General features: G+C 35.3%; 2 protein-coding genes across 2 annotated transcripts; one reads left to right on the forward strand and one right to left on the reverse strand.

Moving 5' to 3' along the window:
- Window positions 1–1,307: 1,307 nt before the first annotated feature.
- On the reverse strand, window positions 1,308–10,228 carry LOC121732190 (DNA-directed RNA polymerase III subunit RPC5). Its single transcript, XM_042121987.1, has 8 exons — window positions 10,096–10,228; window positions 9,802–10,020; window positions 9,406–9,568; window positions 7,794–7,909; window positions 3,698–3,838; window positions 2,909–3,080; window positions 2,049–2,260; window positions 1,308–1,869 (listed from the first exon to the last, which is right to left on the reverse strand). The coding sequence occupies exons 1-8, from the start codon at window positions 10,123–10,125 to the stop codon at window positions 1,435–1,437; spliced, it is 1,488 nt and encodes a 495-aa protein (XP_041977921.1). The 5' UTR covers window positions 10,126–10,228; the 3' UTR covers window positions 1,308–1,434.
- A 1,167-nt stretch (window positions 10,229–11,395) lies between these two features.
- Window positions 11,396–15,853, forward strand: LOC121732672. Its single transcript, XM_042122627.1, has 3 exons — window positions 11,396–11,417; window positions 12,664–12,737; window positions 15,082–15,853. Exons 1-3 carry the CDS (start codon window positions 11,396–11,398, stop codon window positions 15,406–15,408), a joined length of 423 nt encoding a protein of 140 aa, XP_041978561.1. The 3' UTR covers window positions 15,409–15,853.
- Window positions 15,854–15,996: the final 143 nt, after the last annotated feature.

The following is a 15,996-nucleotide window of genomic DNA, read 5'->3' on the forward strand; positions in this document are numbered from 1 at the left end:
GCTGGCCAAATGACGAGGTCCGTCAACTGCCTAGGAATCAAATTCCTCGATGGTACATATCGCTGAAAACTTGTTTTAGTATAACACTTAAGTGTTTGTTACTCTAGAGAAGCCTTCCTCAAAGTGGGCGATAACGCCCCCTCGTGGGCGCTGAAGATCTAAAGAGAGGAGGCGTTGTGTAGAGGTTTGGGGAGTGATCATTTTAAATTGAAACAATGGGGGCGCTGAAACATAATTTCCTCTCAAATTGGGCAGTTAACAAAATAAGTTTGGGAACCTCTGCTCTTTGTTTGTTTTAGAATTTTATCTACCACATAATATGATATAAGTTTGTTAACAAGAGCCCATAGCTCTCGAAACTTATGGTTACCTCGACAACGCTTTAAATGAACGTGGCGAAAAAAGGAACTAACGCTGTCATACAAAAACGTAATTTTTGACAGTGATCCTTTACCAGCAGCGCTCCCGCCCACGTTCATATAAACTATAAAGCCCGTCACAGACTTAGCTATAATATATATTAATATATCGTACTATAATATATATTATAGTAGCTACAAGAAATATATATTATAGCTGAGTGTGCGGTCACGCGAAAATTAGTATAGAAAATATATAGTAATATGCCTAGCTATAAAAATATTTATATACATTATAGCTAAGTCTGTCACACTTTAGTATGATATGAGTCCTTGCACAGACTATTAAAAATACTGAAGTTAAGTTTGTTACAGTTTGTTATAATTCATCATAAATCAACAATAACCGTTATACAAATCATAAACATACAAAATTTATATTTAACGTTAAAACAATTATTTACTTAAACTAAAACTGTGATATACAACCATGTGTATGTGCGAACTGCGAACTAATATTTCTTTCAGTACACGTAATTTTTCCAAAATTAATAAACCTTTTTTTAACAATACATACAAAAAAACTTGATTTTTAAACTGTTTAAACCGATTTGGTTTGGTTTGGTTCAATAAACAGAATCAGACAAACATCATTCTTGCAAGTTGGTTAAAAATTGTAAAGCCCAATTTCTAACATTTAAGGGTCATCTAAGGGTCAATTTATAATAGCGCAGAGTCAAAGCGCAGTGAAGCGCGTCGAAGCGTCAAATTCGCAACAAGTCGAACGAATGCGCGCGAATTCGCCTGAGTGCCTACAGTGATGACGCGTAGATTCGCTTGTGTGCGCTCCGATGCGCACGCCTTTTTAAATTCTCAGAAGTAATATGTGCGTTAACGCTTTGGAGTTAAGGTTGAATTTGTAATGTTCAGTTTTAATAATTCCCTTCGATGCGCTTCGACTCTGTGCTAGTATAAATTGACCCTAAAACATAATTTTCTAAAACAAGTACAAACGCCTTCGAGGCTATATAAGGCAATAAGCACTACAATTTGATAACCTAACTATATACACCGTTCACGTATCGTGCGCACTACTGGAACTTATATTTCTAGTCCGTTTTCCGGTACCAGTGGCAGATTTGTTCTTATGTCGTTTACGGTCACTGTCTTCCTCACTAACACTATTATTCCGGGGCTTGGGGCTCAGCATGGTGTCAGAACTGGTGGAATCCCGTTGGGACTTCTTCCTTTGACGCTTGGGCACACTTTCACCGATGAGCATTTCGTTGAACTGCCTCTGTCTAGCTTCCAAGTACAGGTTTTGCCGTTGCATCACTTCTGGGTACTTCGCTTCGAACGCTGTGTCAGGTGGCAAAAGCAGCTCCCACCCAGTCTTCGGATTGAATTTGGCCACTGACTGTAGTATTTCTAGGACTTGCTGCGGCGGCAAGCGAACCGCTGCTGCTATTTTACGTCGCTCCACGTAGGAATGTTGTGTGAAGAGATATAACTGAAATGAGAAAAATATTGATTTAAAACTATATATGATTTATTTTCGTTTATATTATGTGTGTCTCTAAAGCGATAAGAGTGGAAATTTGAAGTCCGCGGTACGCCGTACCACCAGTAGCGCCGTCTCGCTCACACCCGCACCGCCGGCTAGCTCCGTCCCGCTCACACTATACTCACCACGTGGTCTCGCGCCGCACACATGAGCGGCGGCGGGGCGGGCGCGGCGCGCGTGTACAGGTCGCCCGAGCGCGGCGTCCACAGCCCGCGCACGCAGCACGCCGCGCCGCCCAGCGCCGCCAGTAGCGCCGTCTCGCTGACACCCGAGTTACTCGATAGCCCCGTCCCGCTTCCGCACAGCGAGCGCAGCTCCGAGAATGTCAGCATTTTGGCTGTAAGAGCATCATCAATATAATCAAGGTTCTTCAGGACAAAAAAAATGAATGGGTATTGTTTTCCACAGAATACACACAAATGTAGAACAAAAAACTGATTATTAAAACAACATTCCATAAATTAAAGATTTTCATATGTATGTACTACTAAAATATCATAAATGCGCAAGAGTGTAAGTCTCTTCAAGCTTACACAGCTAAATTAATTTTAATAAAAGTTGGTATGTAGGTACTATGTAGACTTTAAAAAAGACATAGAGTAGTTTTCATCCAGTCAAAATGTCCCCAATATAATCATATAACTTAGGACCGCGCCATACCGGAATGGCAGTGGCGCGACGAGCACTGTCAGTGTCATATGATTTTAAACTTTATCTTCATTATTGTAAAACATAGTATCGCTTGAGAAGTCAGCACGCCCGTGGCCCGTGGTAGTCACAGGCCACTTCTAATAGAAAATATACAAACCATTATTGAAATTATTAAGGAACTAAATTATTTTGCACGCCACTGACAAGGCAGAATGTTGGACCTTATGGGCCCAACATTCTCCTGGTTATTGTAAAAAAATATGAATTGCATGATATGTGGTGTAATAAGATACCACAATACATCATGCAGTTAATATTATATTATAATACAAACCATTAATAAGTATTTCCCGTATCTGATCCTGTAGGGACAGTGACTTGGTGGGTGCAGTGTCTGCCTCATCCGCGGGCGGGGCGGGCACCAGTGTCCGGATGTATTCGCCGGCTTTGAGGGTTAAAGTTGATCCATCTGAGCTCGTCGAACTGAATAGCTTGAGACGTTCAAGCTGTAAAATATTAATATGTCATTAATAATACCAAATATAGTGATTAAGTGTACTTATAGATAAAACTTTTATCTATTGCTATAGTCTATTGACATTTATACATGGATTCAGAAATACTATTCAGAAAAAATCGTAACGAAAAATAAAAATTTACGTAATAATAATTATACTACAGTTAACACTTTGGATTTGCAAAGTGTTACCTGTAATATAATTAGGTTACTTTTAGAGCAGGCAAGTTACATATTATATTACGTAAAAACTATACAATAGCTTAAGAGGAGGGGCGTCACATTGTTCGTGTGACACAAGTGTTCAAGCATATTTAAAAAAGGTGTGATATAAAAAATGTGTACCATAGGGTTTAACAAAACTAACTTTTGCGTGACATTTCAAAAATTTCCGCTAAGAGCCCCCGCAGACTACAGACTTTCAGTCTGCCGATGGTTTGACCAAGTTGGGGTTCCAGTACATTATTATCGGCCGATACAAATCGTTTAGTGTGCACACCTTCATACATCTTCGTACTGATTAAGCTTTTGATTAAACTATCAGCCAACTAAAAGTCTGCAGTCTGCGGAGGCTCTAACAGGAGCTTCAAAATTGGACAAACTTACATCAGCATGATCACTATCCGGGTGCTTCCATAAGCCGTCATACCATGGTTCAGTAGCCACTCTCTGTGATATGGTCTCATACGACTTCTCGCGAGCTTTCTTAGCCACCTCCGTTTCGGGACGTGCGAATTTTACTGTCACCTAGAAATAAATAGTACTGTTAAGTGCTTACAATCAAAGTACAATATTATGGCTTCATTAGCTTTTAGCAAAATAAATAGTGGAGCTCTCAATTATAATAATATTATGCACTTCTGTAAGGGAACTATAGGTTTACTATTATAGGTTTATATTAAATGACTTGTCTAACCATGTTTTGGTTGGCCTGGAGGAAACGGGGCACTATGAGAAAAAGACTTACAAAAATTTTGACGAAAAAATGCAACCCCCTATGACCCACCCCTTTTAATATACCAATCGATATGGGGCGCCAAGAGGAGCAAAAAAAATCAGATAAACTTTTCTCAAAAGTCAACCCCTGTCGAAAGACAGGCCGAAATGTGTGACCCTCGTTAGTATGGAAAAAAACACTTCAACCCCTTATCTTGGTAAAGGTTTATAAACCTATCTAACCTAACCCAATCAAGTCGTATTGGGCCAACATTGCTATTTACCTGCACTCACATTTCAGGTTGTATTTCGACAGGCATTAATTTTTGAGAGAAGTTTATCCGAGCTTTTTTCGCTTGCCTTGGCACCTTCTTTCGATTGGTGTATTCAAAAGGGGTGGTTGTCAGGGATTGAATATTTTCATTAAAAATTTTCTAAGTACTTATTTTCTCCATCTAACTAACTATAACTAACTAGGGTATATTAATGGATAATATATATCTATATTAATGGATACATCTCGTTTGACGAAGCATAGTATAAGCCTGCTAAACCAGACTAGGAACATGAAGGGAGAGTTAAAGTCTGGTTTAGCAGACAACTTGAAAAACATACAGAATAGGATAGGAAAAGCCCTTGAATCTAGCAAAAATGTAGGAAAAGTAAGGAAAGAAGATAGGAAGACAAAAGATTCAGGAGTCCAGTGTGATAGGGAAGTCAAAAGTGGAAGCTGTGACTGTGATTGCAAGGCTCTTATCCAAGAAATTTATGATAAAATTAAAGACAATTTACAACGCTTGGGAACCAGGCTGAGAGATGAAATAAAATCTCAGCTGGGCTCTCAAACCGTTAGAACAGAGGAAGTAGGAATGGTTCGGGCTAAATATATAATAGAGGAAACTAAAAACAACGTAAACAGTGCTATAGAGGAGTGGGAGGCCAGGGCCTCGGCCGAGCCGCAAACCACTACGTATGCGGAGGTAGCGCGCGGCGGGAGACAAATCCCGCCGCCCGCCGCCCCCGCAGCGGTAGCTGGTACGCGACAGCCAAAGCCCAAGACCCTCCACTCTCTTGTAGTCACTGACAAAGAGAATTTTATGTCGACGACCGACATTGTGTCGGAAGTAAGGAAGATAATAGAGCCCACCAAGGAAGGAATTAAAATAGATAGGATAAGAAGAGCGAAGGGTCGTAAAGTAATTATAGGGTTAAGTAATAAACAAGAAAGGGATAAAATAAAGGAGAAAATAGAGAATAGCGATAGTAAATTTAATGTAGAGACCATAGCTAATAAAAACCCGCAGGTAGCGCTGTATGGGGTGCTAAAGTCGACAACGGATGACGACATATTCTATGCCATCAAAAATCAAAATAAGCACCTCCAACCGCTGCCACCTCCGGGTGTTGTGTACGACTTATGCGTAAAATATAGACGAAGGGGAAGAGACAAAGAGACAAATCATGTGGTGTGTACGTTGTCCCCTCAGCTGTGGCAAACCTTTACAGCAGCCGGATATGTTTACATAGGTATGCAGCGAGTGCGTGTCGCCGACCAGTCCCCCCTTATACAGTGCTCGCGCTGTTTAGGGCACGGACATGGGAGGCGACATTGCAATAGCGAATCCGAATCCGATAAGTGTAGCCACTGCGGAGGGGACCATCGTAAGTTTGAGTGTGACAAATTGGAAGAAAAGCCGAACTGTATTAATTGCGAAAAAGACGGCTGTAAAGACACCAAACACGACGCGTTCGCGGAGGCGCGGAGTGTCCGGTGCGAATGAGATGGGATGCATAGCGCGGGTAACCGTTGCATATGACCCTGATATATATATATATATATATATATATATATATATATATATATATATATATATATATATATATATATATATATATATATATATATATATATATATATATATATATATATATATATATTTTTTTATATTATTACATTGTTGATATTATAAACTGTTATAAATTATATACTGCGTTTTTTGGGTCTCTTAAACTCAGTTTAAGGGATTTCCAATTTGCATTCCTTACATACTATATGTATATATAATATAGTATATTTATTTATTATACATATTTATTTTAAGTTGCTTACATAATATTATTGAACGATGACTTATGGATTGTCAATGCTATTGGTCATCAGGGTCATATGCAACGGTTACCCGCGCTATGCATCCCATCTCATTCGCACCGGACACTCCGCGCTGAACGCGTCGTGTTTGGTGTCTTTACAGCCGTCTTTTTCGCAATTAATACAGTTCGGCTTTTCTTCCAATTTGTCACACTCAAACTTACGATGGTCCCCTCCGCAGTGGCTACACTTATCGGATTCGGATTCGCTATTGCAATATATATATATATATATATATATATATATATATATATATATATATATATATATATATATATATATATATATATATATATATATATATATATATATAAAAACCCTTGTCATATAATATGGTTATCATAAAAATAACAAAGCATATATAGACTAAGCAAATAAATAAGCAGTAAAAATTATTTTGTATACATAAGAATATATTATTAAATATTTATTATACGAATAATATAGTACCTATAACATAGAAAAGTATTTACGTAGAGATGTTTATGTAATTGAATATATGTAATTGTGTGATATGTAATATAACAGAAGAATATAATATGTAACTTATAGATAACGATGTAAACAATACTAAAGAAATATAAAATATGTGTCAAAAAGATAGTATGAAACAGAACTGTAACAAACAATTGTAAAATTATACATAGGTAATTATAAAGGAGCCATAATATAGTCGAAGATAGAAAAGTGTTTTAGAATGAATACATGTAAGTGTGTATGTAATATAACAAATCAATAATATGTAACTTATAGATAACAATGTAAACAACACTGAGGAATTATAAAATATGTACTAAATAGATATTATAAAAAGATACTGTAAAGCAAAGCAAATTAAAATTATATATAGGTATATATAAGATCTTAATGGAATGTCAATGCTATAGAACTATACCAACAATATGCAACTGTATGTCATGTCACAGGATCGTGAACTTTGGAAAGAGAGAGGGGAGGCCTTTGCCCAGCAGTGGGACACTGTAGGCTGATAATAATAATAATAATAATAATGTCATACATCCCACTCAATTGTAAGAATTATTTCGTAAGTAAATAACTCCAGCAAAACTAATTCGCACCGAACACTCCACGCGAAGTGTAGAAAAATGTGTAAAGTAATAATATAAAAATTGATGTAGTATGAAGCTTTAAGTTATATAATAAATGTGTCAATATGTAAATGTAAAAATGATTAATGTAAACAATTTGTCAACAATTTAAAGGATGAAATGTAACATGCAAATAATTGTCTCTTCCCTTCGGAAGGGGGAACAAGAGGTCCCGTATAAGGGGCCACTTAAAAAAAAAAAAAACTAACTAGGGTCACATTTCGGCCTGTTTTTCGACAGGGGTTGATTTTTGAGAAAAGTTTATCTGAGCTTTTTTTGCTTACCTTGGCCCCCCTATCGATTGGTGTATTCAAAATAGGTGGTTATAAGAGGTTAAAATTTTGATGCAAAAATTTATTGTCTTTTTCCCATAGTGCCCCGTTTCCTCCAGTCCAACCGCTGTCAGAGTTTTCCAAGAACATGGAGCATTATGTTTACTAGGAATAGAAGGATTTCAATTTACCTTTCAAGTATTGACAGCCTAAAAAACATAAATAAAAAAAAATACCTGCTGTGCTTCTGGTTCTTTCTCCTCATCATCAGAGTTTTCCGCTTTATTTTTGTCCTGCTTCCTCTTGTCTTGTTTATCATAGTATGAATATGAAGGTCTCATTTGTACTATACCTAAATTGAAAAGAATTTGAGACACAAATTTTACTCTATAATATTTTAAATGCATTAATATAATAAGTATTATGCTATGCAAAAAAGTTATTTAAAGCTGAGCATGTCCATAATGTAGGAAATAATATTATATCTTCTGTTGTATTCAATATTTACACTTTATTACAAATCTATTAATTCATCAAAATGTTACTTAAACATGATAGATTTACTTTTAAGCTAGCAATTTTTTTCATTTGCATTTTCATCAAAATGATTTGAAACAATGTAGATTGAATGCTCATAACAATTTTCGTTTTGTATTAATTGGAAGTGTCAAACAACTCCCAAGTCCCAGCAAAAGATGCTAAATGAATTAACAAAATAAATATAAAATTAATTGTCTAATTTTATAAAATTAACTAGCTGTTGCCCGCGACTTCGTCCGCGTGGACTTTAGTTTATAGTTGTTCCCGTACACCGATTGAGTCGTTTAACGCGCAAATCAGAAAAGAAGTATATTGTGTGGGAACCGCACATTTTTCCGGGACAAAAAACATTCCTTGGCACAGATTCAAATTAGTATCTCCAATCTCCATGCCAAATTTCATCAAAATAGATTAAATAGTTTAGGAGAGAATCATAAAAGTATATTGTGCAGTAACCGTACATTTTGCCGGCACAAAATGTATCCTTTGTTCTTTTTCGGGATTCAAAGCATCTTTTAAATACCAAATTTCAGCAAAATGGGTTTACGCGTGATGTCGTGACCACGCAGCTTCTCCCGCGTAAATAAGATATTTCACAGACAAATTAGTTCACAAAAAATAGCCTTTGATCCTTCATGTGGTCTACTTCTTATCTGTGCCAAATAACAGAAAATTTGCTCCAGTAGTATGTGAGATAAGCCCTTTCAAATAATTTCCTCCGTTTTTTTTCACATTTCCTCTATTTCTGTGCTCCTATCAGTCTTAGCGTGATAAAATATAACCTATAACCTTTCTCAATAAATGGGCTATCTAACACTGAAAGAATTTTTCAAATCGGACCAGTAGTTCTTGAGATTAGCGCGTTCAAATAAGCCATTTCCAATAATTTCTCCCGTTTTTTTCATACTTTCCTCTATTTCTTCGCTCTTATTAGTCTTAGCGCGATAAAATATAGCCTATAGCCTTCCTCGATAAACAGGCTATCTAACACTGAAATAATTTTTCAAATCGGACCAGTAGTTCCTAAGATTAGTGCGTTCAAATAAGCCCTGCCAAATAATTTCCCCCCGTTTTTTCCACACTTTCCTCTATTTCTTCGCTCCTATTAGTATTAACGTTATAAAATATAGCCTATAGCCTTTCTCGATAAATGGGCTATCTCACACTGAAAGAATTTTTCAAATCGGACCATTAGTTCCTGAGATTAGCGCGTTCAAACAAACAAACAAACTCTTCCCAATATATAATATAATATTAAGTATAGATTGTCTAATTTCAACTATGGAAACTTAAGCTGTTAGAAATTACCTTTGATGGGAGTACAATGTAGCTCCTTGTCCTGTAGTATAGCAACAGCATAATGTTGTATTTCCGTACAGGGTGTGCTGCTTTCATACACTATTTTGTCCATCATTCCACTTCTGAAGTATTGTGCTTTTTCCTTTTCTTTATCTTTTATATACCTTGACTCCTGTAAATTAGCAGGTTTAACATTTATTACCTCGATCGTGGGAATAGCAGATGCAATAGATTTTTAATTATTATGCGGCAGCCAGGTGCCGGGATTGATGGGTTGAGGAGAATAATAATATGCTTTACTACACAAATGACACATGGTTTTGGAGACAACTACAATATTTTAAGCTAAAAGTAAGCTTCAAAAATCTTACTTAAAAGTTGATACAAACTAGTTCTGGACTATACCTGGGCGCCATCAGTGTTAAGGGCAATCTGTTCAGCTTTGGAAGGGCAATACTTGTCGCTATATGTGTCCAAACCCATCTCAAGTCTAACAATTTGGTTATTTGGTTTGATGGAAGCATTTGTCACTTTTATATCTTTCCATTCCCTATTAGCTGGTCTCATAGGATACTGATACAAGTATAAATGCTGTGCTAAAGCCTGGGAAAGGTAAACAGGAATCTGAAAGATAATTTTCAAAAATAAGTAAATTTTTTCGACAACAACATAACCTCATACTAGATACTTTTTCTCGACCTCCTGCACTATTGGGTCATCTTCTTCCATTTTTAAAAGAATATGTGCTATTCATTTATTGCATTATTTTCCCTTGTTTGATTTCTATATTAATAATTTATCTCTAAAATAATGAGGAAAACATTGACACGCCGAAGTCTTCTTCTTCTTCTTCTTTTTTTATGGTGGCCTCAGTGAGTTGCCAATGTCAGAGTGATTTTGGGTAGACTTTGCTCTTTATTGAAGTCCATCCGAAATCGCACTTTTTTTTTTAGCTTTAACTGTCAAGTGTCAACTGCCACCAAGCTGTCAACCCATTTATTTTTTTTTTTTTTCTTATTACGGCATTTCGGCTATACAACCATGGCCAGTATCGACTGTCGAGTATTTTATGGCGGAAAACACATTGGGAAAACAATTATTATATTCTTGTAGGTATACAATTTTCAGCATCGTTTTTCTATATCGTCAGGTCCAAAGTCTAGTCAAAGTCAAGTCAAGTGATGTCGGTTGATTCAGTCTACTTTCGATGGAGTTTTGGAGGGAACACAAAATAGCACGTTTCTAGATATTGCATCACTTTCATACACAATTTTTACAGTTAACACAATTTTAGGAAAATAATACAAAAACACAACATCACTCTATCACATTCCCGGCAAAACTCCGTCAACCCATTAAGCGTCTCCCAGACAGACGCGGCCTGCGGTGGCGGTGGCGATCAGTTGGATGACTTGAGAGTTCTAGGAACGACACAGACACACGCGGCCACGCGGCCAAGTCATCTAACTGACCGCCACCGCCACCGCCACCGCCGCGCCACCGCAGGCTGCGTCTGTCTGGGAGACGCTTTATGCTTATCGGTCATTTCAAATTTCAATCTTCTTCTCTTTCTGTTTCATAAAAATACCCAATATTCCACAATATTCAATCAAAAAACTTCTTAATTAATTTATCCTCTTACCAAAAGAAAAGCATAAACAAAAATCATTTTCTGGTTTCACTTTTTCACTTGTTAGGCCAATGTGTTAATCAGTTTTCTATATGTACAGCAGAAATAAATGTGTCCAGAGTCCAGACTCCAGACTCTTGGGCAAGTGGCAGTGGCCAGTGGCTGCTAGAAGGAAAATCGCAAAAATTATAAACTTCAATCAAATTATTGACCAAAGAGAATGTCATTTACTACGTAATGTTATTGACGGAATAATTTTGTCGTTTTGACTTAGTTGTTTGTAAATTGTTTTATTTATTTTGTTTTACAAGTTTATAATATATTATACTGATTTTTCTTTTGTAATATTTAAAAGTTGATTTCGTCAGTATGTCTGATGTAATAGTAAATGGTAAAAACAAAAATTCCAATTATTATATCTGGTTAAGCGCTTATTCCACTTGTCCTATTTAGGAAGTCCTAGCTAGGATCCTAAAAAAATTAGTCAAGTGGAATAACATTTAGAAAGCTAGGATCCTAGCTAGGATCCTAAATCGGATAAAAATGTGGCTCCTGAATGACTAAATCAGTGTTGCCAAATGGTTTCAACCTTTTATCTGTAGAGGGAACTGCTAAATCTGTATTAAAGTCAATTTATATTATGTTATAAGATCTGGAATCCATTTGTAGGTAATTTCTTAAGTCTGCTGGTTCCAAGTAGTTCAGAAAGTTCATAATTCATAATTTTACGTGGAGCAAAAATTCTTTCAACCATCTTTTTCGCCTTTTATTTATTTTTATTTTCATTGTGCCAACAGCTAAGCCTATGAGAAGACCAATTTTTTGTTGCTTTGATAGAACTGCAGCCATTAAGAAGACGTCTGACCAAAATGACAACTGATTTAGTCACTAAATTAGGACAAGTGGAATAAGAAGCGAACTAATTAGTCTCCTATGTAGGATCTAGGATAGGAGCTAGGACTTCTAAATAGGACAAGTGGAATAAGCGCTTTACTCTTACTACCATACCCAACTTGCACTTACCATAGTTTCCATGGACGTACCCAGGTTCTGGACCACGGAGGGGGGCAAATCAGATTTTTTATAAGCTAGGTGTTTATAAGAATAAAAAATTTATCATTTTTAGTTGTATAAATATTGTATTTCAAACAAATGGCAAAAATTCGTTTTCTTAATTTTTGATTTTTAATTTTTATAGATAAAAGTACTAGATAATATACTTAGTAGGAACGGAAACATGATCTAGGGGGAGGGGGGCAGCTGCGCCCCCTGCCCAGCCCCCCCCCCCCCCCCCCTCGGTACGCCCATGATAGTTTCTAATATTATTATGTAGTTTTTATTTATTAAACTGAAACCACAATTAAACAAACAGCGTAGGCAATAGGATGCCTAGCAGGCAGCAACTATAATAGCAAGCTGCAGTTGGATGCATGGATCGTCGATTTCAAGGTGGCAGGTAGTCATAGCTACACCACTCCAAAAGTCCCAACAGAACACTCAGGGAAGGGTGGTTGGCGGGGGTTGGGGAAGGCCGTTCAGCTATGGATAGGCTGATGATGACGAATGATAAAACTATGGAGTAGGTTTTCGTTTAAGTATATTTTAAAAGATTTTATACGTAGTAAATTTTGTTACAGATTCTGTACCAGTTGATAAAAAAATTGGAGAATTAATAAAATACAACATATTTATAATGAAAATAGTGGAATTTGTAAGTATGATTTTTGTAATTATTGCATTTATAAGTACAATAAACATACTTACATGCATAATCACTGATGTAACAATAATTCTGATTATAATATCATTGTTCATAGGTACTAGCATTTGTTTTAACTTTATTACCAATTATTATTGGTGTACACCCAAAAGGCCACATGTATTGCATATCTACTGGCCCCACAATAGTTATATCGTTTATATTCATAATATTGTACTTAAGAAGAAAAGTACCTTTATTTATGGAGAAAATGTATCTTTTCTTTCAAATTTTATTCACGTTTGGCGCATTTTTACAATGTTTTTTGCTTAATTTAACTAGAGTATGGTTATGGTTAGTTTATGGAATATTTTATTTAGGGCTACTGGTATCATTATGCATTGACCTGTTTTTAATAGCAAATGAAAGAGGCTGTACCTTTAGTTGTGCATAACATATTATATAATATAAACATTTAATACCTTCTCATGAAATATGCTGTTTATTATAAAGCTTGGGTATCAAATATCGGTTATTAAATTGGTACAGCAACGTACAGTCATTGTGCAATAGTCCGTAAAATTAATTTAAAAAATAGAATTGTCAGTATGTCAGCTGACTGTGACAAATGACAGCTGTTAATTGGCACTAAAATTGCATTTTAAAATTCTATTTGGTTTAAATTTTAAATTCTAAATAATGTACTAAAGTAAATTTTTTACGTGAGTGCGTGTGTGAGAAAAATAATATAAAAATCAACTGTTTTTTTATTACTGGGAATATTTTGTACATAAGTAATTTAATTTACAAAAACAGTGTTCTTGACAGATACATTTAGAAGTTCAAAATATGCCATACCAAAAGTTTTTGTCTGCTATTTTGAAAGGGAACAAATATAATGACCACCAAAAAATGCACTGATACCCTAAACTTGTTTACCAAAAAAAAGATAATTAACACCACAAAAATAAAGTCTAAAATTGCAATACTACCAGCTATTTTAGTCATGACAACACTTCAAATTGTAATCGAACACCAAATATAGTAAATGATCACCAAATAAAGTAAATGATCACCAAATATAGTAAATGACCACCAAATATAGTAAATGATCACCAAATATAGTAAATGATCACTAAATATAGTAAATGATCACCAAATATAGTAAATGATCACCAAATCCTTGTGAGCAAATCAATGCGATATTTCTGTCCAAATAAATCACTACGATTGACAAAACATGTAAGCATATTATTAACAAAATAGTCGGCCTAGTGTGAGCTGGACATGGAGGGTTCCGTACCGTTATAGAACAAAATTAGACCTAAAATTGTGTTTTTGTATGAGAGCCCCTTTTGAATTATTTTTTTTATTATTATTATTACCTAATTATTGAAGTTAACATCATATAATCAAGGCCTTTGCGAAAATATCAATGTGCCTACCGGTTGCCATTATTGATATCGGGCAAAAAAGGCCAAAAAAATTACGTTTGTTGTATGGGAGCCCCCTTAAATAATTATTTTATTTTGTTTTAGTACTGGTTGTTATAGCGGCAACAGATATACACAATCTGTGAATTTGTAGAAGTTTAGCTGGAGCGGTTCTTGAGATACAGCCTAGGTCCTAGAGAAAGACAGACGGACGGACAGACGGACAGACATCAAAGTCTCAGTAATAGAGGCCCATTGTAGGGTTCCGTACCCAAAGAGTACAAACGGGACTCTTTTACTAAGACTTCAATGTCTGTCTGTCCGTTTATCTGTCTTCTTCTCTTTAATAGCATATTTGCTAAATAAAAATATATTTGGTTAAAATTTTACATTAAAATGCTAACATATCATGTTGGTGAGCGTTTACTACTTTTGGTTTAAATAACAATGATATATTTGGAGTCATTTTGCATAAATAGGATAGCGAGATAATAAATCTTTGGTGATCATTTTACATTAAAATGCTAGTATAATGTTGGTGATCATTTACTAATTTTGGTGATCATTTTACTTTAAAATGCTAGTATAATGTTGGTGATCATTTACTATTTTTGGCTTTAAGATGTTAAATCTTTGGTTATCATTTTACATTAAAATGGTGGTCTGTATTTTGGTGATCGTTTACTATTTTTGTCTGTGAAATGTTACTATTTCTGGTGATCAGTTAATTATAAGCCATTTTGAAATACTTATTATTTTTTATAGTCACTACTGAAGGTCGATAGACTATTTTTAATGCCCTCCGCGAGCTAAATTTGCTTGAGTATTATTTAAAAAACCATTCAGATGTTGAGCTCCATTGAAAGCGGTATCAGGTATACCAAGTCATGTTAATAAACACTTAAAGCTATTTTTACTTGTAGGTAATATCATTGCTCCTCATGTTTTTGCCATTTATTCTGGCAAACCCGAGAACATTTCACTGCTTAGCCGTAGCCCCTACGCTTGTATTGTCCGTGATATTCATTGTACTTTACCTTGTGGACCAAGTGCACAACTTGGCCGAACAGTTGTACCTTCTGATACAAATAATTTTGAATATAGCTGCTGTAATAACTATAATAACGTCTGAAAAATCCACATTTGTTTTGTATGGATTGTTTTACTGTCATTTACTTTTAGCGTTATGTGTTGACCAGTACTTTGTATTTAAAGAAAGAGGTTGTGTACTAATAAAGGACAAACAATGATCTTTCTAGAAATATTCAATTTATCATAATTTCTAAATTATATTAATGTATGTATGATTGTATGATAAACTTTTCTCTGCCTTAATATTTTGATACGAAATTACAAGAGTAGCATTTGTTAATATTGTATATTTATAAAGTCTTAATTTTAGGTAGTGGCTCTGCTTCTAAATATAATAGCTTATGTTGTGCCACCTGTGGAGATCTGGCACTGTTTGATTTCGGGATCCACTGTTATGCTGTCTGCTTATTTTGTGGTGCTGTATGTAGTTGATCAAATCCAATACGAGGCAGAGACATATTACATTATAATTGAAATTGTATTAATTTTAATAGCCTTGCTAAATTTAATATTAGTTGGTAAAATTATTGGTACAATATATGCAATGTTCTATGTTGATTTGATACTTGTGTTCTTGCTCGATTTGATTTGTATACGCAGGGAGAGAGGTTTAAAATTTTAATTAAATTGTCTTATTTCAATAATTATTTTATTTTTAGTTGTATAAAATTACAATTCACTGAGTTTTAAGGTTGGGAAGGTTAATAAAGGCATATACATACAATATAATATTAAGATGCCACATC

This window comes from Aricia agestis, chromosome 12 (genome assembly GCF_905147365.1).
Source record: "Aricia agestis chromosome 12, ilAriAges1.1, whole genome shotgun sequence".
Lineage (NCBI taxonomy): Eukaryota > Metazoa > Arthropoda > Insecta > Lepidoptera > Lycaenidae > Aricia > Aricia agestis.